Below are 23,955 nucleotides of genomic sequence, written 5' to 3' on the forward strand. Positions count from 1 at the left end.
AATACTTTTCTTGGAATCTTATTTATTCACTTGTCCAAAAATATAATTTCTCGAGTCCAACATTTCGCACGTTCGTAAACGAAAAAAGATTATCGGTCACGATATTTGTAAATCTAGGAATAAAAAATTTTCCTAACATTGATTGAGCAAAGAGAAAGCTCACTTTCGAGCCACCTTAATAACGAAGGTTCTGATTTCCATCGGTTTCATTACAACATTGATCTCAAAGTCGTTTACTGATAACGGTGACGTGTAATTTCCGAAGAAACCTCTATCGATGTCATTGGATTCGGGATACCATTTGAGCTTGTTCACGTCTTCGATCCATTGATTTCCTCCGAGAGTAGTTTCGTGGATTGAAAGCAGCGTGAAGGGGGCAAACAAGTCCTGAAAGAGTAGAAATTCGAAAGGTCAAATTCAAAATCAATCAAATTCGTATTCAAAAACTTCTTTTTTTCGGATTTGTGTTAAAACTCAAAATTGGTGTTAAAACTCGAAAATATTTTAGAAAGTGATAAAAAAAGTCAGTTTCGATGGCTTTGCGTCAATTAAATATCGAGGGACAAACCGTATTTTTCGAAACTCCAGAAATCTCAAAATTTCGAAAAAAGAGGACGAAAATTTCGCGAATATTTCGTGCAAGAATGTGATGCTCAGTTATTTAAACGCACCTGAATGTTGATCGTAACCGGCTCCGAAAGCGTGGCTGCTTCGTTGGCTTCAAAAACGTGCTCGAGTCTCAGCAAAATGCTATTTTCTTTCCAGGGTTCGAGAGTCAGAATTTGTACGTTTGGTGGCAACTTTTTCCAAAGACCATCGCCCTGTGCGATGAGAAACAAATTTTCGAAGTAAATTTTTGGTAGAAATCGGAGTAAATATTCCAAAATAAGAATGCATTTGAGGAAATCAGTCCGCATTCGGTCATCGAACGAAGTACTCGCCTGCATGGTGTACTTGTTTCGCCAGTCCTCGAAAGTTGCGTCGTTCGCCGGAGTTACCAGAGTCCAGGGACGCAAGGCCAATTCCATCGTCGCCAGTTTTACGTCGAGTGCTGAGCCGTCAAGGTCAGCTGCATCGCTGACGAAAACGGAGTGTTGCCCCCGGGCAATGAGCCCTTCGCCGAAGGCTGTTTCGTTCAGAGCTTCGCCAACACCGAAAGCGTCGTCTTTGAGCAATCTTCTGTGAAGCTGGAGTAAATTTTTATGTTAAAATACGTGAAAAAGATGTTTTTATGGCTGAAAAATCGTTGAGATTGATAACCATAAGTTCGATTTCTCCGTCCCGCAGACTCGAGCCTCCTTGAGCTCTGTCGACGAGCACACTGAGCCTCAGATCTTTGTCTTCGTCCTCGAGACTAATTTTCGAAGTGACTGGATAGTAATTTCCGGAAATCGGTTCCTTCAGTTCAAGGTTCCAGGATGGACGGTAGTCCTTTTTACGTTCGAGCATCTCTCGGGCGTTGCTGTCCGTGAAGAACGTTCCTTTCGATACCAAAGAACTCGAGTACCTCGTTATTATCTCCTTTCCAATCTTGTCCCTAGAAATCAGAGGCTCAGCAGTTTTTCTGCTAAAAAAGAAGCTTGGACGTTGAGCGACGTGGGAAAATCGACTCACGAATCCGTCGGGATCGGACCAACCATCCAATGGAACTCGATTCTATCCTGATTATCGTAGATTCTCACTGTTTGGCTGACCCAGTCGTTCACCGACAAGTGCAATTCTTGTACCAAAGGACCTGCAAAGTACTGGAATTTGAACAAAAAATTCTTCCCTCCTGTGGAAATGAAACTCAATTTTTCAATGAATTTTATAATTGCTCTGCGTTGAGAGATTCGAGTGAATAAAAAATAATGTAAATTGCTCAATTTTTGTGGAAAATTTCTCTCCTTGGACCAATGGAACTGTTGTTTTTTAGGATTAAACAATCATTGGTCCTCGTACCCTTATAAAAGTTTTTCGAGAGCGCGTATTTGATGTCTCTGGCACTTGGGTTTTTGGGCCTAAAGATGTAAGCTCCGGAAGATCGATTCTCGAAAACTTCGTTGTTGCCCTCAGCTCCTTCGTAGTAATGGAACGATTGCTCCAATTTTATTCCCGTTCTGTTAATCCATTGGATCTCAACGTTTCCAATGTCGTTGACCGTGACGTTGTACAGCTGAAATTTTTATGAAAAATATGAAAAAAAGTTAAAAACTTGGGATTAACGAGAGAAAGTGATTTTTTTATGTTCATATTTTGTTTTCTTTCGTTTCTTGACATCGTACCGGTCCGCCGATCGACGAAATTTCTGCGAGCGAATCCTCTCCGTGGCCTTCGACGACGTTCGGTTTTTCACTGACGTAAAAAGACCGAAAACCCAACGGGCCAACGTTGTCGGCACGAAACACTAATTCATTCGTAGCTTTGCTCACTCGCCCGGCCATTTTTTGAACCGGAGCAGGGACTGGCACGAGCTGAGTCGTAACTTCCTCGCCTGGGAAATAAAAATTCGAAAAATCGTTGCTTTTCCTCAATTCCTTTTTTCAACCAACTGAACGGATTCCAAATTCACGGAAATTCTGAAATTATTCTCAGCATCGGGCAAATTCAGGATTTAAACAAAGCTCGGAAAAAATTGGTTTTATCTAAAGTTATAGAGATTTTCGGAAGCTTTTACCGTCCGGATCTTTGACGCTGTAAGCTTCGCCCTGAACTGGTATCCGGACGAACGGCGAAGCAGTTTGGCTCATAGGATTGTAAACGGTGACCACGAAATTGCTGTTGTCTTCCGTGACATGGCAGGCGCTGATGTTAAGGAGCAGACAAGAGTGGAATTTCGGCAAAGTCACATCCTTACTTGCCTCTTTAGCCGTCCATTTTCTGGAAAAACGATTATTCCCAAAGTTCAATAAACAACCAACACGAGGGCTCGCATTCCGAGGACGATTATTTCCCCATTTCATCCGTTCGAAAATTACCCAAGAGCTTCGGACACAATTTCAGCTCCTTGGCTCATGCTCGTGTGCAAAATTCTCGCGTAGTCATTGGCCACGTGCTGCTTCTCGGTCCCGGTCACTGCATCGTGATGCTGCATGATGCCCATCGCCTCGCGGAAACGCTCAATTTTCGAGTCTTCCGATTGGATATTCGTCAGAACCGCCAATTGTTTTACGATCTAAAAAAATCAATGCCCTTCAAAAGACCGTACCAGATGGTGAAAAACTGAGTTTCAATTTACTCGAAAAAGCGATTGAGAGTTTAAGTCCTTTCTTTTTTTCTATGCGAATTTTATACAAAATTTTGTCGGAGGCGAAAAAAACTTGCTTGCAAGAAATTGTTTCCCATTCTCTCGAAATATTTGAGCGTTGGCCTCGACGAGAAATATCCGGTCCAATAAGAATGGGGGTCGCTCGCGTAGGGGAAGAAATCGTCGGATTTGGTGGGCCACGACGCGTTGAGATCGTTCAATGCCTTGAGATAGCAGGACGGAGTCGAATAGAAGACATTGAGCTCGCTTCCGTGCAACTGGTTCGTGTACCTGGACAAATAGAGCAATTATAAAACATTTTCCAAGTCTCCACGTTCGATCGTAACGCACATTCGAACTGAGGAAAAAGCATCGACGAAAAAAGCGAAACAGTGCTTTTCTGCGACTTCACTGAGGGTTTTCCTTCTTTTAATCGATGTCAATAATAACGAGCACACCCGTAGCTCACCTAATGAGTTTATCCAGGTTAACAAACCACATTTGAGCGTCTTGATAATTGAAATCTTCGCCCATCGTGATAATAATATTGTTACTGGCGTAACTTCGTGACTGAACTTCGCAGAAGGCACGAAACAGCTCCACCTGCGTTAAGGTACACGAGTTTATCGAAACGAGGTTTTCGATGAGTGCCTTAAAATCGTTTCATGATCTTTTGAATCTCGGTAGAGCGTTCGTGGGTGGCTCGTTACTCGACAATTAATCTCGCGAAAGCGAAGAAAAGCTACTGGAAAAACTAAGCTCGCGATCCAAGTGACGTTTTCTGGTACCTTATCAACTTGTCAAGATTCGTGAACGACATTTGAGCTTGCTGGTACGTAAAGTCTCCTCCCATCGTTACTATGATATTATTCGTTCGAAAGTACTTTGCTTGTTTGTCCGTAAAATTAGTGAACTCTTTGACCTGTTGCATGGAAAATAAACGATTGCGTTAGTTTCGGTGCTGAGAATGAGGAAACGTTGATTTTTCGACTCAAGTTTTCAGCCACCCACTGAACGTGCTGCGGATTCAATGAAATTTCATTCGACTTATGAAAATAATAAAGGCATGTCGATCCTAGTGCGGAACTCGCACAGCAAAAACTTTAGAACTTTTGAGACGCAAACGTTGGCAAGAAAGTGCCACTTGGACGATTTTCTTCCATTTTTGCTGGCTCATTGCTTGTTGCTCATTGTTTAGCAGCTCACGCGAGTTTCGATGTTGTACTCCGGGCTTTCTGGGTCGTCGATCATCGGGTCGTCGGAGCAGAGAACATCGAAGCAGAATCCTGGAGGGGGCGAGTAAGTGTTGTACATCGCGACCGTGAACAGGTCGGCTGCGCTGCCTGCGAAGTTGAGAACGACTCAATGAGTGAATTGTGCGAATTCGGATCCGTTGGGACTGTCATTCGATTATTAAAAGTTGACTCAACCCAAACTCGGACTCGCTTTCCAAACGAACTCGGCCGTTTTGTTAGCAAGTCGAGTCTTCTTGTCCTGGTAATCCAAACGTCCGAACAGCATGCCGTCGAATCCCATTTGAGCGAACATCGAAGCCTGCTCCCTCGAGTGACCGAACGGGTCAATCTGCCAACCGATTTTTGGCCTCGCACACCCGCCGAGAGTATCGTTCAGGCGTCTTTGATCGAGGGACAAAAAATCAAGGAAGTCAGAGGCTTTCGAAACGTTTCCATTTTCTTACAATTAATCGAAGGGGAAAACTGAGATTTTCGAATTTCGTGGACCAAAATGATGTCAAGTTTTTTCCCCTCGTTTCAAAGTTGCCCTGCATACCGGAAGCCCCAAGTGTACTGATCGACGAGGGAGTGGTAGTGGGTCGTAGCCTCGTCGTTCATGCTCCATCCTCCTCCGATGATTTCCAGTCTCCCATCGTTGATGAACGACCTCACCTCCTCCTTGATCGCTTCGTCTTGTCTGTTCCACCATTTCCAGAAGTAGGCAGTCTCCACGTAGATGAATCTGCACAGTGAACATTGAATTCGACGCTTTTCATCGACCAACAAAGAGGGGGGCTCGAGTTGGACCGGAAGTGATTTGAAAATAATGGCAAATTCCTCGCTCCCCTGATTGGCAATCCAATAATTTTGTTGTACTCGAAATTTTTACACAATAAACATTGCGAAAGTGCAGTTCACCTCCTCTCCGGATGCCCGCGAAGCGCGACGATCACTGTATCCAAAATGTACTGAACTCCGGCCAACTGCTTCCTCGTATTACTGCCATAATAATACTGGTCGACAGTTTTCAACCACCCAACGTCGTCGTGGGTGTGAGCGACCAAATGGACGTTGAGTTTTTTCGGATCGACTTTCGGACATGACTGTAGAAACAGAAAATTCAGCCTTCTGAGAAACGTAAGCTGGATGAATGGCTGAGAATATTTCCGATCCCAACTGGGTGTTGGAACGTTAAATCGTCTCGAAAATTTTCAAGTTCTGGTGATTTTGAAGGAACGAATATATTTAGAAAATCGATGCATCGATGCGTTTTCACAGCCATTTTAATTAAAAACGAGAAAAAACTTCTATTCGAATTCAGTGATGAGAAATTCTACTCGAAAGTGAAAAAAAGTGTTTTGTCATTTCTGCAAGGAACTTACCTCGTAGCCGCACGTAGCTTTGTTCACGTTTTGCGTTCTAATGTGAGCGGTATCCCCGTACGAAAAGATGTGAAGGAGCAAGAGCAAGAACGAGACCGATATTTGACGTCGCAACATTGCGAAGCTCGCCGTCCACGAGGCTAGAGCCTAATGAGATAATGGCAGTCATCCTCTTATATTTATACCATTTTCTCTTCTTTCTTCCAGTGCGTTGGAGTAGGTGTAGAAATAGAGAGAGAGAGAGAGAGAAAATTCACATTGACCCCCTCGCCTCGTACACACAACGACGAGAGCCACTCGTGATAATTCTGTGTGGTAGATTTACTCGCTTCGATAAATCGTTCGCTATTGAAAAGCGAGAAGGAAAGAGGGAGGAGCGAAGGAGAGAATACAGCTGACGTGTGAAACCAGAAACTCTTTTGTGCTCGATTAACATAATCGTTGATTTATGCACGTGTAATGTTTGATTTTGTACACGTGTAAACAAACTCATCGAATATAAATGCAAGCAGAGTATTTTCGAGCGAAGCATTTTGTTATAAATTCATTGAGATACTTCAGCGACTCATTGGACACGCGATATTATATCAGTGGAAAAAAAGAAGCTTTGGCCGAGCCTCTAGAAAACAAACGTCGTGGGATCGAATAAAGAGTTGGAGATTAAATTACGTCCGATTCGAAGAGTGTCATGAAATATCTGCGACCTTTGAACGACGTTGTAAAATTCACAAATGTTCTCTCATTGTTTGATGTTATTTTAGAGGAAATTTCTATTCGTTCGTTGATTTTTCGTTCTCGATTTTTATAGCTGAATTATTTATTTTTAATGATTTTGGAAATGCTTCCTCGATGTTTTTTGGCTCTTCTGAAAACTTCGCTGCGAGCGGCGAGACACGTCGATCGAAAAGTTCGATAAGATTGGCTCTCCGCTCGCGGTGGATCTCCAATTCAAATAACGATAAAAATAAATGGAAAAGGGTAAAGCTCTGCAACACAAACATCGGATGATACAAAATGAGATAACATTGAATCTCTGGTGACGGCATTCACGAGTTCGATTGTCCGCGTGTGGTCAAAAGCGGTCGAGAACGTTGAACAACTCGAGCTCCTCGAGTCCACTTATCGGAAAATGGATCGACCAGACAAACTCTCCGTGCTTCTTTCTAATTTCGATTCCTTTCATGTTCAAAGATTCGTAAACCTCGAGCTGCCACAAACTGGGCAATTTTCAATATTTTTTTATCCATATGAACTCCTCGATCAGCATTTTTCGGTTTAATTGAAAAATTCATTTCCAATAATCGAATGAACGGTTCGTTGAAATTTCCTCACAATCATTTTTCACCGGATGGCAAAGATTTGGACCGAAAAGTCAAGCTCCCAACTCAAAAACAGCGCTTTTCTTCATAACGAAAATTTTTCATGATCTCGTAGTAGAAGGTTCAATTTTTTGTAAAACCCATCGACAAGCGCGACTCCGTCGAATGAAAATTCGTTTGAAAATTAAGTTTCGTGTCCGCATCTCGTGAACCTGCAAGTCTCCTCAATAATAATGTGAAAAAGGAGATCGAAGGATGAGAGAAAGAGGAAAACTGCGACAGAAACGTTAAGAAAACGACATTTTATTTGTATATAATAGACAAAAAAAATGCAATAACGTAGCACAGCGAAAGCAACATTTAAATAGGCTGTGATAAATAATATACATCGTTAATATATGTATGTAAATATAATATTTATATATATATGTATATTTGTGATAGGAAGCGCAAAGAATTTTAAAGCCATGTAATACAAGTTCGTCGAATATCACCAAATTCACACATCATTTGTATCGATCGAGAATCATTTATCGTTTCTCATCGTATATCGAAGATACGGTTCGGGGCTATAGTTGGATGGAAGAAAAAATAACACTTTATATCGAGGCGTTTTAATAGGAACACTGCAAATTGTTCGAAAGTCGGATTCAATCCGAAGAAATAATACGCCGGGTGAAGACAATCCAGTTTTTTTTTTTTGGTTTATCCAATCAATTGGTTACACGTTTTTTCAAAAATACGATCGGGTTTGTTCCCCTGTAAGAAAGGTTGAAGTTCTATGAAACCGCAGGAAAAGAAAAGCGAACGATTTTCCCAAGGTGTTTTTTTTTTTTTTTTTTAATTTTTTAGCATTTTTTTCCGACTCACCATCTCACAATCGCGACTCCTTAAAAATCCGAGTACGCGATCGGCTCCTGCTGCTTTCCAAACGTAACCGGTCGATAAAACGTTTGCGTTTGGTCCCAACCGCGCGGAGCCGTGTTGTAATTCGTCAAGGTTTGGTAACTTGCGATTTTTGGCCCTTGATAAGTGATCTCGCACGGTTTTTCGTTACCTGCAATTATAAACCATGATCAAACCTCTTTTTCTTCACTTGTTCGACGACTCTTTGTCCGCTCATCTCATGAAACCTATTTTTCGGTCTACGAACCTTCTTCTCCGTGTGAATGGACAGAAAAAAATGAATATTTCACGGTTCGTTGGCACAAAGACGGGTGGAAATTGTGAGGAGGGAAAAAGCAACGAAAGGTAAAGCAATTCTATTCTGAGGACAAAATGGAAATATCGAAATCAAGTATTTTCGAACTTGTTTCTAATTAAAGGGTCTACCCTAATTGGACGAGCAAAAAAGACTATTTTCACGAATTTTTTTGACTGCTATAAATTATAAATATGAATATAAAAAGTGTTAGGCCTCAAAAATACACGCTTAAAATACATAAAAATTTTTTGTCAATTTTTACTTTACTCAGTTTTCGTACAGATAAATGGGGGAGAATGGATGATCAGAGAAAAAAAAGTGGCTTTAGAGCATGTCATGCGATTTTTAATTTTTTTCAAAAATGCCAAAATGGTGGCCATTTTTCCATAGACTACGAAAAAGCACGTTTCTTCATCGTTTTTTGCAAAAAAATAGTTCCACTAAAAGTTTCAAAATTCGTATGATACGCGCTAAAGCACAAAGAACATGTGGTAAAATTTTGGTAAGGATCGGTTGAGTAGTTTCGGAGATTTTATCAACGAGGCGCCGAAAAACGAAATTTTGAGAAAAACAGCCAAGCAAACGTCGCTCAAAAGTTCACTCGGAGTGCTCAGATCTTTGTAAAATATTAGTATGATACCTTGAAATATGTATACTTTTGAAAAATGCAGTAAAAACAAAGATCGATTTTTTGATGATTCTAATTAGGGCCCCCTCAATTCGAAGCACTAATTCGAGTCCTCTATAAAAATGATTTGAAAACTCGAAAGCTTTTCAAATGCTTTCCCATAACGAAATAACGAAGCTGGCATCGTTTGACGAAAAGTCGAAAAAAACGGATGAAAGTTAGTGCAAAAAAGCATCGGAGCCAGGGGTTAGTGAGAGTGAGAGTAAAAAAAGCTCGGCGAAAAGCACATGCGGATTAACTTGCCTACGTCAGCAATGAAATGAGGCGAAGGAGCACCGACGAGATTCTCGAGAACGGGAGTATTTCGCAGGTGTTTCATGGTATCGAGGATTTCTTCCTGAGAGGCGACCATGGCGAGAACCATTGCTTTGGGGTCGGAATCGCCGTTGGTAGCTTTGCTAGGAGCGAGTTCGATGTCGGCGTTCCGGAAGCCCGGAGGAGCTTCGAAGAGCTCGTTGGATTCGTCGAATTGCCTGACGTACATTTCGTACTCGTCGATGGTGCGATTGGAGAGCGGGCGCGCGCCGTTCCCGTTGGTAAAGTTGTGGCCCTCGTCGTAGACGTCGGAAAGATCGGCCCGACGGTAGTTGACTTCGGATCCGGACTCGCCGAAGGAGTCGTCGATCTCGTCCTCGCTCGAGTCGTACTCTTCGTAACGAACGGTTTGTCCGACGACGTTTTGAGCCGGTTGACCGGCGTAGATCGGCTTCGAGCCGTAGCCGTTGCCGTTGTAACCGAGGCTGCCGTTGCTCATCTTCGTCGGAGGGTTGCCGTTCCTCTTGACCGGAAGATCGTGCCCGTTGGCGGAAGACCTCGGCGCCCGTTGCTGCTGGGACGATTCGAAAAATCGAGAAAGATCGTTATCGAGGGGCGGACACTGCTGGACGATCGGGATTACTTTGGGGCTGATTTGCTTGTACTGCAAGGTCGGCCGGCACGTTTTTTCGAACTCTTGGATCAGCTGCTTCACCGGGACCGGCGTGTACTCGCTTTCGTCCCGCATTTCTTCCGCCATTTGCTGCGATTGATCGCGATACTGATACTGCTGCTGCTGCTGCTGCTGGTATTGCTGATGATGATTATGGTAGTGATGCTGATGGTGATGATGCGGATGGGGATGAGCCTGGCGCTCCGAGACCCGCCGCGAGCAATTGTTGTTCTCCCTCCCGTTGCCCATTTCTTGCTTCGAATTACCGTTGTAATAATAATTCCCACCGCCGTTAATATACGACGACTTCGCTCGCCGATTCCCGTTGCGAGTCTCCCCGTTGCTCGCTCCGGAATCGAAGCACATCATGCGCTTCGATTTCTCCACCGAAACTCCGCGATCCCCTTCGTTAACGAGGGCATACTCGGGCTCGGTACCAACCGCGACCTCCCTCAAATACACTTTTTTTACCTCGACGTACTTTCCCGAACTGCTGTCCGATAAAAGAGAACCTCGTCTCTGATCGTTTCCTAAAACGAAGTCAGTTTTCTTCCTTTCTCATCTCTTACTCCTCGCCTCCCAATCTTACTTATTTCGTATTCATCTTTTTACTCTTCGAACCCTCATCAAATTTGCGGCAGACAAACGTTAATGCGATTTAAGCTTTCAAGCGCCGAACACGAAGCATCGCGTAAAGCATTGCATAAAGCTTCGTGCTAAAACGTGCTTAAACAGCTTTCCCGAAGAAGCGGTAGGCAAAGGAGCAAAAATGTTTCCTGAGTTGAGGGCTTGTCAGATTTTTCCAAATATCCCTAAATTATTGTCTTTTACAAGCTCCAGAATATTTGCTTCAATTTTTTTTTCATGGCTCTCATTCAACGGTCAATTGCAGATTGATCTCTCTCCTGTTCCGCGTGAGCGATACCACAATCGGCGTTCGATCTTTGCCTCGAATAACAAAAGTTACGATGAGTAAATTCTCGTGTTTTTGTTTCTGAGATTTTTGATAAGAACGAACCTCGATAACGAAATAATCGATTACATCATTATTGGATAATGAAATTGCTATTTGTGGATTAATTTGGTTCAATCGAAAATGGCACGTTGATTGGGGATGAAATAGTGCGAGAATTTCAGCAGAATCCATTAAAAATGACGAACCTGTTCGCACTGTGGGCACACGTGACAAAACTGTCAAATGATGCTGAGAAAAATAAAACTGTGAAGTGAATGATGGAAGAGGTCGATATCAAAAGATTCTCAAAGACTTTGCCATTTTCTGCGATATTAATCATCACAGAGATTACAGTCTGAACCGAAAATATACAAAGGTTTAAACGCACGTTTGCCAACTTTTTGTTCTTTATAATGCACCAGACGAGCCAGAAAATTAGATCAAGCGAAATACTCAAGGTGGTTTGACATTTTCTGGCGAATCGTTTCGCACACTCTTTGATTCATCCTTGATTTATCCATATAACAACTCTGCGAATTTATTAGCAGAGAACGTACGATTCAACGAAGTATTCGTGCACTTTGACACGAGGTGGAAAAATCCGTTTGGAAGTGATAATTTTATCAAAAAACATCTGATTTACTGCACCGAGAATAGAAATTTCTTCATTCAAGCACACTTTTCGTTGGATCGATAAATCACGAGGAGCAAAATAAAGTTTGTTGACTCAACATTCGTTCAACTTGGCAAGTTGTGTTGCTTCAATTTCATTTTGATTAATCCCAAAAATGGAGATTTATAAACAACCAAATGTTTGTTAGCGAATTCGATTTCGTTCGTCACGATTTATCGATCCAACGTAGATCAACGGTTTTTTTCGCAGTACATCGTGACGATTCGTCTTGCTGAAAAGTAGACTTGCGAGTGTTTCCTCTGACGTTGTTTTTGGTACAAGTTAGACTGACCTGTTTTTTGGGGAGGTAAACTTTCCAAGGAGAGATCCAAAGTGAATGGGTTGTAGAATGGTTTGGCGTCGTAACTCTGGGTCGGCGTCGGCAGGCTCGTCAAGGGCGGTAGACTCGTGAATTTCGAATTCTCGTTCGATCCGTTATCGAGGTTGTTCGAAAAATTGGGTGCTTTACCGAGGCCTGTAGGGGTCGCCGGATTTTGACATTGTTCTTTGTCCACCACCCACTTTTCCGAGCGTTTTCTGCGCTTCGCAAAGATCTCAGCACCTTCAGGAGACAAAGCGGACGACGAGGATGAAAGTGTTCGAAAAACCGTGCGCGAATTCGTTATTTTCATCTCGAGGGTCTTTACCTCGCCCCTTTTGATTGTTGAGGTCGCGAACAATGTCGAAAAGCTTCTCAGCGTTCAGTGGACTCGTGCCAACGTTCACCTCTTCACCGAGAGCTTGTTGAACGCCGTGAATGTCCATAACTTTGCCGTTCGGATTCATCATGCATTTGAGAGGGAGCTTGTCCTTTGAAACGAAATAAATTTAACGATTTTTTTCCGAGGCTCCTCAGAAATAAACGGAGCAGGGGAAAATCGAGGACCGAACCGAGCGGATCTCTGGGTCGTTTTTCCCACAACTTTATTCCCATTTTAGTGAGAATTTGCCAATATTTCAATCGAATGATTCAATACCTTGTGGATCGGCGACGAGGGTTCTTCCTCTCCTTCCTCTCCTGAAAATCGAAAATTCACCGAGCGATTAAGAAGCTTCGAGAAAGCATTTCGTCATGGATTTTTAGTGGCATTCGAAGGGAAGTTAAAGTTCAAGAGCTCTTGTGTCTGCAAAACGTTCGTTTGGAAATTTATGATCGAAGGATTACCATTTCCATCGTGGATCCACTTGACCGAGCGTTTCTTCCGATTCACGTACATGGATTGACCCTTGCTCTTCATGTTCTTGACGTCGCTCAACGAATACGAGATTCGGCGAGCGAGTTCGACCTGATCCTCGACCGTGGGATGCGTCGGTGCGTAGAAGCAGGATGACGCGTACATTTTCTCTTGAAATGACAAAATATTTGAAGCTTTGATCTTCCTAACGAATCAATCTCACGCGACGTAACTCTCGTGCCAATAAATCGAAGCAACTTCATATTTTTTGTCACCGAACGCTCGCTGGACACGGCAAGTTAGACTTTAATCAGTTCCAATCGAAAGTCGAATCGTTCCCCCGAAAAGTTGCTCGGCTGGCCGAAAATATTTTCGAGTTCTACGACACCGGTTTTTATCTTGTTATTTTTTCTCTTGTTCTGCGCTTCCATTTCAATTGACAAACCGAATCTCGAGACACCGTAATTTCGGATTTTCCAAAAACGTTATGACTTGGAAAAAAAAACGAATCTCTTACTGTTCCTGATCAGCAGTTCCGACGAGTCCATCGCTGGGGTGAGCAATTTTTGCAAATTGATCGGTGTCGCCTCGCCGCTGTCCTACAGAGCATTTTCAGAAAGGAATAAATGTGAGAATGGCCACGAAAACAAACGTATTTCATTTACTTTTTTACTCAAACTGTTATTTCTTGTGGCAGCGAAAAAAGATGTTAATGACAATTATCAACAATTATTTCGTCGATGATCCAGCGATTAAATGCACACTTGGATTGATCCAAAAAATGTCTTAGTTCCCAAATCATTAAAATTGTACTGAGAAGTTCAAGTACAAATTTGTTCGAGTTTTATTGAACGATTCGAGTAACTGAAATGTTTTTGCATCAATCTCTCGATTTCGTTTCGATATTCGATTCCGTAAACAGTGAAAAATCAGCAATTACGGTTTCCAGGAATTTCAAGTCGATGTCAAAATAGCAAAAAAAATTATTTTCTCTAAAGCACTTTTAATCTCTCAGCACGCAGCACACGAAAGAGAGCTTGAACGAGGAGTGAAGAAAAAAGATCCTCGTACGAGTTGGACTAAAGAGATAGAAATTCGATAGAATTTCGTCTGCGAATCTGAATTTGATGCGGCGTTTGAAGCGAGGGAAGAAATATCTGTGGGTTAATTCGATCGGCGAATGATTAGTGGGAGCCTCGAAATATGAATGGGCGAGTAAAGCGTTTTCTGAAGAAAGTGTTGATCTCGGTGTATTTTCGCAAGAGCGTGAGGAAGCGAGAAGGCGCAGCAGCTGTTGGCCACAAGTTAAAAGCGTTGTTGTATTTATCGGAAAAAGTCTCGTGCTTTTCTTTCGTCCTCGTTGATCGACTCACCATCTCGAAGTGTAGTATTTTTGAGGTCAAACTTTCGAGGAAACTTCTTTTAGCCGGATCGTGTCTGTCGGAGGGTTTGAATCCGCGTGAACGAATTACAACATTGTCGGCGGATACGCTCCGCTGCAAATTGTTCGTCCCTTGAGAATTCGAGCTCAAACTTTTGTGATCGACATCTTTCGTGACGGACGATTTTGTCCCGTACCAGGCTTGGTTGTTGGCAAAAGTTCGCTTCGTGCTACCACCGTTTCTGTCGGATTGGGAGATAAAAAACGCCGTTCGTTCAATCGTCGCATTTATTGGGTTCATTCGAAAGGAAAAATGGTTTCAACGATTTCGAAGCTTCGATTGTTCATCGGCGTGCGAGCAGAATTTAATCCACCGCGAGCTGCCATGATCGGCAAAGCCATCGATCGAGGCACGATAGTTTCGTGAAAAACAATCGAGTCCAATGAAAATAGAATGACGAATGATAATTGCAGAGCGGAGGGAGATTAATGCCCCATGGGAATGAGGATGAAACGAAACGAGGAACCGATCAGGACACGAGTAAACCAGTTATCGCGAGTGGCGCATCGTGTGCTGCCACGATGAAAATTGGTTACCTTCCAACATGCCAATTAATTCCGCGTTGCGGCATTGGCACGAGTACAACATGAGGTTCTGTGCGAAAGAAATGCTAAATTTATCTGTTGTAACGTAATACGGTGGGGCTCCTCGCCTCCCCGGACCGCGCCTCTCATCGTCGAGGCAGGCTATAAGCAAAGAGTCAACAGAATCGTGTCTACCTCGCGGAGAATCGAGATCACGTAGTCCTCGAAGCGATATCCCGAACGGGAAAGCTCTGACCGAATAAATCAAGCAAAGAAACCAACTCCGGGCCGAGTCGCTCTCTCTCTCTCTCTCCTCGTCGGAGTAACGCTCCCGAAAACTTCCCTATCGAACTTGTACCAGCCTCGATCGACAGTTGCCACTTTCAGAAATAGATTCACCGATACTCGAACCTTTTAAAACGACCCTCAAAATAGATTTCTTTTTTTTCATTCAAGCCTTCCTACGACGCATTTTTTTATCTCGAACTCTCAGCGATCGTCCTAATATTTTATTTCAAATTGTCCAACGCGGAATCAACAATTTATTATTCTTATTATTCTTTATTATTCGTTCTTCTCAACCTTTTCGTTTGACGCTATTTCGGATGGGAAGAAAAACTTCAACGTTTCGTCATTCGCCTTTTCAGCCTCGGAAACATAAATCACAATATTCATACAGTTTAATCAAGTTATTCTTAAAAAGAGGTCAAACGAAATTTTGATGCGACGCAAAGCCTTTCTGTTCACTGGTAAGCTCGTCTAAATCGTTAAATAATGACACAACGATGAAAAACATTCATCATTATAAAACGGAAAAATGAAAGATTTTTCCAGCAATTGGAAATATCAGTTTTCTCACTTTTCAAAACAATTATTTACAAAATAATTAACAAATTTACGAGTTACACAAAATGACGTACAATCGTATGATGAAAACAGGTGCTCACACAAAATTGACAATTCAACGGTCTAAAAAAACTGATTTGTCCGTGAATTTCGTAATGAAAGTTGCCTCGATTCCTTTTAACTGTGATGAACAATCGTTTTTCAATCTTTCATATTAATTGGGAGTTTATTAATTTGTTGGCTCAATCGATTCGAGCATTTCTCGAAATAAAAAGTTATTTTGTTATCGCAGACAGGATAAATAGTAGTTGAATAACAAAATGGCACTTCGTTGATTCATAACGAGTCAAGATTGGTGATCGATCGATTTTACAAGAGGGAAGAAATCTTCTACGTCTCGAGCACCACGAACATAATAAGTAAGACGCAATATTGCTCGTCGAGAGTTCCAGAGTAAAAGGCGAACGGATTGGTTTATCGTCGGGGTTTTCCATGGTTATTTTCAACCACCAATTTCGTTGAGAATCGTTTTTTTAATGTCCCGTACATGTCCCGAACGATGTACAGGTTCGAGTGTGCCTGGGTCGAAGCACTGAACGTTCTCCAAAATTTCGACGTTCGAATAAGTGACGAGGAGCGATGGAGGCTTCGAAAAACTTGCCAAATAGAGCGAGAGAGAGTCGGTGGTCGTTTTAATGACCGGATCCACGTCACGTCTAAAAATGTGCGTTTTCGGTAGCAAAATTGCAAAGTTAACAAATGTATGGAATTGATAAAAAGGGAGTAACGAGACGAAGATGAAATCGCGCCGAAGCGGAGCTCGGAGCTGCGTGATTATCCGGAAAAAAGGTCGATCGAACGTACAAACAGAGAAATAATCGTTGGGAACTTTGATCGTAAGATTTGTGGCGAAAAAAGGGGGATTGTCGATAAGAAAAGAGCGCCGTTGTGCTCGAGGATTAAATAGAAGGATCTTGAAATTTGTTGCAACTCTGATTTACTTATCGAACGATGCTCTCCTCATTTCCGAGCCGTACGTCGATCGCACGTTGTTTTTTGTTTATTCGTTCGTAGTTATATTTTATATCCGTTAAGCACACGACGCGAAGGAGAGAAGAGAAATGAATGATTAGGCGAACTCGGCAGCTTGAGCGCGAACTGCCCGCTCGAACGGGAGCGAAAAGCACAAAACCACCGGGAGAATATCCACGAAGATTTGCATCTTGCAAAATATTCCCGCTTCTACGTATACGTGTAACAAAAATAATAATAACAATAATAATAATGGCTGAGGCGTTCGCTCCCGTGAGCGGGGCACAAAACCGGGCGGATTTCAAAACCGTTTGCCGGGATACCAAAACGATTAGCGTTGAATCAACGAGACGATAGAAATGGAAGTTGTCCAAAGAAATGTTTGTCTCCCTATTTTTTTCGGCTGTGATATCACGACAGATGTTTTTCATCCGTTCGAACAAGAAAACGAACATGAAAACGTGAAAGAAAAATAAAACGGGAGAAGAGCATTAAATCGGGAGCTCAAAAATAGCGGTTTTTTGTTTACATTTTTGAAGGATCAATTTCTAGCAGTTTAGAAAAGTAGTGCCATTTTACGACAGCATTTTCGGACTCATATCGATTAGTCGATCAGTTCACGAGGCGTTGCATTGAAAAATGGAGAAATTTTGAGGGAAACTTTTTTTATCGTGGTTCAACGAGTCTCTTGGACAAAAAAAAAGAAAATTAGAATCGAGTAAATAAAATTTCAAGGCAAACGACGTGTAAAACCACTTCTCGAAAACCCGAATAACACGTTTGAGAAAAATAAACAGAGAATGCTGTTTTTAATGGATTTGGACCACTTTGCATAAATATCTCGAGCACGGTAACATATTCACGAAATTTCTCAGTCCGGAAGGATCTCTCGAGAGTAAATCAATTATTTACACAGCACTTTTCGGACGCTTTTCCTCAACGTCACGTTTTCAACATTTTCCGGCTTACATCGAGTTCGTGTGACGTTGTTAAATTCGTTGAGTTCGATAAGCGCGATCGTGGGTTGCAGAAACAAGAAAAATTTGGCTAACGAATCATCGAAAAGTGTATCATTCTGTACGTACGTGAGTTCATACATAAAAATGATTTCTCTTTGAATTTTTCAATCGTTTCGAACCTCCACGAGCCGAGGATTACTCATACACGACAAAAATTCTCACTTCAACGATCCACAATGGCTCGGGTCGTTGACACAACGGACATGTTTTTAGTTCGTTCGTTTTTTTATATAAACTTAAAAATTTCGTGAATCGCTCGTTTTTCCGACTTACATACAGCTCTAACTCTACAACCACGAGGATGTGTGCTTTATAATAGCGGCTCAGTCGTCTCTACTAACTTCCCGACTGCTTGGGTCGCGCGCGCTGGTAAAAATAGACCACCAGAAACAGCGACACCTTAGATTTGCTTCTCGCTCTCTTTTTTTTTCTCCCTTTCCCTCCCGCTCTTTACTCGCTCCGAACGAATAGTAGTTTCGTCCGAAAACTCGAATTTCCAAGTCGCGCACCATCGACGAATCGTTGCTTCGATCTCTCAAGGACGTTCGGGCTTCGGCTCCGATGCAATGAACCCGGTGATACTCGAACGACGACAAACTCGACCGCGTTACCTTCCAAATTCTCTGAATCGCTTCCGCCACTCCCAAATATTCTTCTCATTCAATTTTCCTTCGATTTACCTAGAAATTACGATCAATTATTTTCATGAATTGCTGGCACAGATCAATCGCTTAATTCTCTGCTACTCCGCGATATAAAATTTACTCTTTCATGAGTGAATTCGTGGGTTCGATCATTTTTATCTCCACTATAAAGTCAAAAATTAACGAGAACGGTAACTCCCCTTCGATCGAAAGCAAATTAATGAAGAAAAAAGGTAACGTTACAGAAACGGTGACGAGAATTCTATTGAAAAATCATGCAACCCACTAAATTATGGAAAATGAACCATCTAAAAGTTGTTGAGCAATGATTCTTAGTTCTAGCAAAACTGATATTAAAATTTTTTTTAACACTATCTATTTCCTTCGTACAAGAGTAAAATTGAAACATAATGCGCTTAATCCCAATCGTCGATTTTGGTATCTCGAACAATGTCCGTGTTATCTCGAGGAAGTTCTTCGCCATCGTCCTTCGAGGAAGTTTTCATTTTCTTCTGTTTCTTTCTTTTCTTTCTTTCTTCGTCTCTCTTCAATTTCGCGTCCAATACTTCGACCGGCATATCGAGATCGCTATTTTCACTGTCGTCGTCATTTCTCTTGTTTTTCTTGGATTTACGCAGCGCAGGCAGATGGTAATTCGCGTCTTGATCGTTTTGGGTGAGGAGCTTCAATTTCTGAGATTGGTGAAGCTTGTACCAAGATTCGTAGAACTTAGTGAGAGGTGTTTGTTGACTCTTGATGCCGTTTTCCCAGTTACGGATCGCCGAGAGGTCCTTCAGGTCAACGATTATCTTGTTGCGCTCACGCTCGATAAACTCATGATTTTCGTTTATTTTATCAAGGAGTTGCCTTATTTTTCGACAGAAATTCGCCACTTTGCATTTTTTCAAAAACGCCTTCAGCTGAAAGATCACGTTCAACGATCGTGTTAGCTTCGTACTACGCACAAACTGGTATAACTTTAAAAAAGGGAAAATCAAAGCTCGCCAATTACCTGCATGATACACGGGACGTAAAGATCGGGAAAGTAAATTGTACTGCTGTCTTTAGAAGCGTTTTCTAATATCAGCTGATAAATATTTTCGATAACCGAGTCTTTGAAGCCATTTTCCTGTAACTGGGACTTCGACATTCGCAGCAAACAAATAAACGATATTGGTTTCATCGTTACTGTTTTATGTCGTTTGTTGAAATCGTACGCATTCAAAATCTGCGAAAGAAAACAGATTCGAAAAGTTTTTCATGGAAAATTCTGATTCACCGAAGATAAATATTCTCTCTAATTACCTCCAACAAATACGGCAGGACAGGTATGAAGGTATTCGTATCTCGCGAAATGTTTATCAACATTTGAGAACAGTGGAATCTCAGGGGATAAAATTGTGCGGTTGGTATCAATTTTATCGTTCCGGTGATAATCTACGTAAAGAGAAAGAAATCGATGTTAAAATTTTTACGGTTCTGACATTTCATAAATCCTCATGCTTTTATATTACTCACTTGAACTAATGGATACAACAGAGAACGCAACATGGATTGTTGTTTCGAATGAGTTATAAGCTCCGACCAAAACCTCAGAGAATTGATGTACTGCCAGTTATAAACCGCTTGGAAATTTTCCTGTGCAACAAAAAATCTGTATTCGTCTAACAATATAATCCATTAAAAAATAAATCAATTTTTTAATTGTTTTTGTTTTTCGTCATTTTTTATAAATATTCATTCCATTCATGATTATTTTATTTTTCTCTATATTTTTAAGACGTTTACCTTCTTTTTCAAAGTCATGGCATTTCTGAGGTGAATGGCCAATTGTCGGATGTACAAAAATGAATGATTGTACGCAAGATTGTCGTCGAGGAGATAAATTTCGGCAAGCGAATGTCTCATAAAATTGATTCCTGGTAAAGTGTTCGGCGAGACGAATTTTGAATTCTCTACGAACTTGATATACATCGTCTGTGAAGAATGAAAGCCAATTTCATTAGAAAAATTCCTGAAAATGTCGATACTTCGAGTTATCGAAAAAAGATGGCACAAGAACTCACTTTCATTAATGTTTCGAGAACGGATTCCCGATGACTTGTTGCAATTTGCAAAATACTCAAAAAGGCAACAACCCGGACAGTTTCCTCGCCTGTTGACCAAAGTTTCAACAATATTCGCAATAGCGGTTTGTTCAATGACGAAAACGATTGTGTGTACGGTAACATTTGATGCAGGTGTTTTAACAAAACTGTTAGAATATCGGACGATGTGACATTTTGTAGAATCTGAAAACGACGTTTTTAGTATTAGTTAAATTCTTGATTCTCATATTGTAATTTTCGGTAATAGTTCTTCATATAATTTTAATGAATTGAGATACTTTTATCAAGTCGGTCAAATAGGCTTTCAAGACACCCTTCACTTTGACAAATCTTTTGGACTTGTATGCTTCGAATCGATTCTCAGGGCCGAGTTTCAAAAACCGTTTGAATGCTTCCGGTAGTTGCATTATGCATAATTGTACCACGCCGTTGAATACTGAAAAAGATAATGGAAATAAAAAAACGTGGATTTTCATTGTGTTCCCACTTTTTCATGTAGAAACAAATATTTTATGCAATTGTTAAATTTGACGAAATGGCACCTACCTGAACTTCCTTCAACACGATAACGCAGACTTTTCGGTCCATCCGGATCTGCCACTGTCAACAAGGCAGCGTGGAAAGCTTCCACTGCACATTTTATCGTTCTCGAAGAACTGTGAAAAAATCACATCCATTAAAATCGCTATTTTAATGCAAAAAATGATGGCACTTGAACCGAAAAATGAAAATTTTGTTACCTGTCTTTTTGTATTTCCTCTTGCCACTTTTTGAGTAGCTGTAAGGTGACCTTGGTAGGACCAGAAGATTTAGCTGTTTTGTCAGCATCGTCTGCTTCATAATCACTCTCATCGCTTGCCACCTGACAAAGTCAAGTCAAATTATGAAAATCATTAAATCCATAGATTTATTAATCATGTTCAATTAATTAACAAATGTGTAAATTAGTTATTGCAATTTCTTATTTGTAATAAATAGCTCACCTCCAAATTGTCATCCAAAGTATGTTTCAGATCTTCTTCATCAACAGACGCTTTGTCTTCTTCATCTGACAGATTGAATTCAAGCAATTTCTTGTCATTTTGTTTCAAAAATGCATAAAACTCAGGATCTGTTTCTTTCAATTTCATCAGTGATTTCTTATGTTCAGTCGGATCCATATCACTTTCTCCACTGTCAGAATCTTCTCCTTCTTCTTCATGTTGCTTTATAATTTCTGGATAAATAATTTTAAACAATGAAAGTAACAGATACTATTTTTGTCATGGAGATCTCGTCCAGAAAGCCAATAGTTGCAAGTATAATTTTTAATAGCTACTTTTATGAAAATATTGTTTCTTTTTTTAAACTTACTCTCGACTCCATTTTTTTTAGTCTCAGTAGTTTCGTCATCACTGTCAGCATTCTCAAAATCTTGATCAAAAAATTCACTCGTGCTAACTGTACTCAAATTTTTTTTTGTCTTTGGTACAGTTTTCTTCCCTTTTTTTGGAACTTTTTTTATGCCCTTCGTCTTCATATTAAGGGCACTAGTTTAAACGGAAATTGTGAAGAATTAGACATGAGAATATACGATTCACAGGTTTCAAGTACACTTATGAAAGAGAGTTTGCTCTAAAACTCTGTACCGGAGAGACAGTGTTTCAAGGTTTGCTCAGAAGTCAAGTAAACAGACAAATCACGGAGTTGAGTGAAATGAAAATTTTGAAATTCAGTAAAAATATCGATTGACTTTATAAGTGAATAAGACATAACAACTGTGTACTAAAAAGTAATAAAATTGATTTTTACAAAGCAACTGTCGATCCAATCGAGGAAAAGTAAAGAAAATTTTGAGGTTAAGCACACACGGCTAACCTTAAAACATCCAACACAAGACGATACGTTCAAGTATTTTGTCAAATGATTCAACGATATTACTTGAAGAAAGTACATACCTAGGGACACTTTCTACAACTTAATCGATAGATCAACAATCAACACTTTATTCCGCTAGCAAGGGTGTTGAAACACGCTCAATAAATCGCACGTGGAGTAGCTTGTCGCTGCGATTGCTCCGATTTTCCCGGTCAACGATGGAACAACAAACGCTGGCCTTATTCCAAATTCCAAAACTTGCTGTCAGCGCTGTGAGCACTCTCAGCACTGCGTTCCATCCATGCATGATACTGCTTACTGCTTATTACGTGCTTACAGGTTTACATGCGCTGCGAGGAGGCGGGAAGAAGGAAAGATGACATGCTGCGTCGGTCAAATTAGAGAGGTCGGTCGATAAGCCATAGCAGGAAATGACAGAACCGATCGAAGGAATATTTTGTGAGAGCATCATTTTTTCAGGCGTCTCGACTTCGTACGTTGAAAAATTACCTCATGGCAGTTGGCAGTTGTACCAGGTTGTACCGAATGCGGGAAAGAAAAATGGGAATCGTAAAGCAGGGTGTCTGCCTGTGAACATTTATCATACAACGTGAATATGATAATTACATTTTCGTGATAAATTGCACTTGCACACTCGTTCCATCGTCGTCGACCATTATTTGTTCCAATACAACATGTACAGTGTAAAGAATCGAACTAAAAGAAAAATAAATTAGTCAATAACATTCGTCGTACCCAAGGGTGATGAAACCTTCCACAAATATTGCTAAGAATATTTGCTATTAATAAATCTTTCGCATTAAGATTAAATTACGTTGAAATACAAATGTGCATTCGAGTTCATAATATATTGAGAACACGGCCCCGCTCGCACACATGTATTTTCTTCCCCGATAATATTCATGACTACAGTGATCCTTTTCACACTTTTTCCCTTTGTTTGAACAAAGGCTATTTTTCATATTTTATAGAGCACACTCGCCATAATAACAACTAAAATCATAATGAAATCAATTGATTTTCTCAAGTCGTATTTTACATTATTTTCCACTATCATTAAAAATGTATTTATTTTTTTATTTTTATAAACTGCGCCAAGCAATTTTCAGGATTTCGTCAAGAAACGAAAAAAGTGAAAAATTATCAGTGAAAAACGTTCGAGAATTCATGGGCCGATGGTCATCGTCGGGGATCATCGAAAGTGCGATCATGAATTTTGCTCCAGTAACTTACATCTCGCTCGCGAGCTATTTTTACATATTTACGATCGTCGCGTGTGATTCTCAGTTTGAAGTTCAATCGTCCTTTCTACATACGCACGTTGCTTTTCAGCTGCTGCGAGCGTGTGTTGGCCCCGGGGCCGTTATCTCGCGCTGATACTATTACGAGCGAGAATGTTTGTTGGTTTCTTACAATCGTTCGTTTATTTTTTTTACATTTATTACAGGTGGCGGCACGTACCTCGATTCAAGCATGCTTTCGTATTTTACGAGAAAATGTTTTTACCAGAATCTCGAATCCGTTGACGGATTATTGACGGATATTATGAAAAAATATTGTCATTTATGCCATATTCGTCTCAAATTTTCACGAATTTTTTTTTTTCCTTCTTTCTTTTTCTAAAAAAATACTACCGTCGTTTTCACGTTCGCTCGAACTCCATGAAAAAGGGGAATT

General features: G+C 40.9%; 3 protein-coding genes across 6 annotated transcripts; all 3 read right to left on the reverse strand.

Moving 5' to 3' along the window:
* Nucleotides 1-2: 2 nt before the first annotated feature.
* Nucleotides 3-6,002, reverse strand: LManII (Lysosomal alpha-mannosidase II). Of its 2 annotated transcripts, none has more exons than XM_043411307.1 (16): nucleotides 5,844-6,002; nucleotides 5,380-5,564; nucleotides 5,018-5,203; nucleotides 4,657-4,862; nucleotides 4,433-4,569; nucleotides 3,696-3,829; nucleotides 3,304-3,517; nucleotides 2,958-3,154; nucleotides 2,657-2,859; nucleotides 2,265-2,473; nucleotides 1,942-2,155; nucleotides 1,615-1,735; nucleotides 1,261-1,537; nucleotides 942-1,187; nucleotides 672-821; nucleotides 3-387 (listed from the first exon to the last, which is right to left on the reverse strand). In XM_043411307.1, the coding sequence occupies exons 1-16, from the start codon at nucleotides 5,958-5,960 to the stop codon at nucleotides 160-162; spliced, it is 3,024 nt and encodes a 1,007-aa protein (XP_043267242.1). In that variant the 5' UTR covers nucleotides 5,961-6,002; the 3' UTR covers nucleotides 3-159. The 2 variants fall into 2 exon arrangements, with proteins under 2 accessions (XP_043267242.1, XP_043267243.1); XM_043411308.1 differs by lacking the exon at nucleotides 3,696-3,829 and adding an exon at nucleotides 4,015-4,148.
* Nucleotides 6,003-7,445: 1,443 nt separating this feature from the next.
* LOC122406177 (uncharacterized) lies at nucleotides 7,446-11,843 on the reverse strand. Its single transcript, XM_043411461.1, has 3 exons — nucleotides 9,298-11,843; nucleotides 8,033-8,219; nucleotides 7,446-7,921 (listed from the first exon to the last, which is right to left on the reverse strand). Exons 1-2 carry the CDS (start codon nucleotides 10,349-10,351, stop codon nucleotides 8,053-8,055), a joined length of 1,221 nt encoding a protein of 406 aa, XP_043267396.1. The 5' UTR covers nucleotides 10,352-11,843; the 3' UTR covers nucleotides 7,446-7,921; nucleotides 8,033-8,052.
* Nucleotides 11,844-14,269: 2,426 nt separating this feature from the next.
* On the reverse strand, nucleotides 14,270-22,493 carry Noc2 (Nucleolar complex protein 2). 3 transcript variants are annotated; one of them, XR_006259930.1, is made up of 14 exons: nucleotides 22,338-22,493; nucleotides 21,754-21,929; nucleotides 21,384-21,616; nucleotides 21,141-21,262; nucleotides 20,947-21,056; nucleotides 20,679-20,836; nucleotides 20,359-20,583; nucleotides 20,081-20,269; nucleotides 19,811-19,930; nucleotides 19,598-19,729; nucleotides 19,305-19,520; nucleotides 18,683-19,212; nucleotides 17,922-18,328; nucleotides 14,270-14,408 (listed from the first exon to the last, which is right to left on the reverse strand). XR_006259930.1 is itself a non-coding variant. In XM_043411460.1 (12 exons), exons 2-12 carry the CDS (start codon nucleotides 21,917-21,919, stop codon nucleotides 18,709-18,711), a joined length of 2,175 nt encoding a protein of 724 aa, XP_043267395.1. In that variant the 5' UTR covers nucleotides 21,920-21,929; nucleotides 22,338-22,493; the 3' UTR covers nucleotides 18,640-18,708. The 3 variants fall into 3 exon arrangements, 1 of the variants encoding a protein (XP_043267395.1); XR_006259929.1 differs by having other exon boundaries at nucleotides 14,292-14,408; nucleotides 17,926-18,328; XM_043411460.1 differs by lacking the exons at nucleotides 14,270-14,408; nucleotides 17,922-18,328 and having other exon boundaries at nucleotides 18,640-19,212.
* Nucleotides 22,494-23,955: the final 1,462 nt, after the last annotated feature.

This window comes from Venturia canescens, chromosome 2, assembly GCF_019457755.1.
Source record: "Venturia canescens isolate UGA chromosome 2, ASM1945775v1, whole genome shotgun sequence".
In the NCBI taxonomy this organism is placed as follows: Eukaryota; Metazoa; Arthropoda; class Insecta; order Hymenoptera; family Ichneumonidae; genus Venturia; species Venturia canescens.

Bases quoted from the DNA above. Each gene is read 5' to 3' on its own strand.
- LOC122406177 (XM_043411461.1), bottom strand. From the start codon at position 10,351: ATGATGTGCTTCGATTCCGGAGCGAGCAACGGGGAGACTCGCAACGGG. The intron at 8,220-9,297 runs GCAAGTTAATCC...TTATAATTGCAG, and splicing joins TCATTTCATTGCTGACGTAG to GTAACGAAAAACCGTGCGAG.
- LManII (XM_043411307.1), bottom strand. From the start codon at position 5,960: ATGTTGCGACGTCAAATATCGGTCTCGTTCTTGCTCTTGCTCCTTCAC. The intron at 5,565-5,843 runs GTAAGTTCCTTG...CTGTTTCTACAG, and splicing joins AAGCTACGTGCGGCTACGAG to TCATGTCCGAAAGTCGATCC. The intron at 3,518-3,695 runs GTGAGCTACGGG...CTATTTGTCCAG, and splicing joins AACCTGGATAAACTCATTAG to GTACACGAACCAGTTGCACG.
- Noc2 (XM_043411460.1), bottom strand. From the start codon at position 21,919: ATGAAGACGAAGGGCATAAAAAAAGTTCCAAAAAAAGGGAAGAAAACT. The intron at 20,837-20,946 runs GTAGGTGCCATT...TATCTTTTTCAG, and splicing joins TCGTGTTGAAGGAAGTTCAG to TATTCAACGGCGTGGTACAA. The intron at 20,584-20,678 runs GTATCTCAATTC...CGTCGTTTTCAG, and splicing joins ATTTGACCGACTTGATAAAA to ATTCTACAAAATGTCACATC.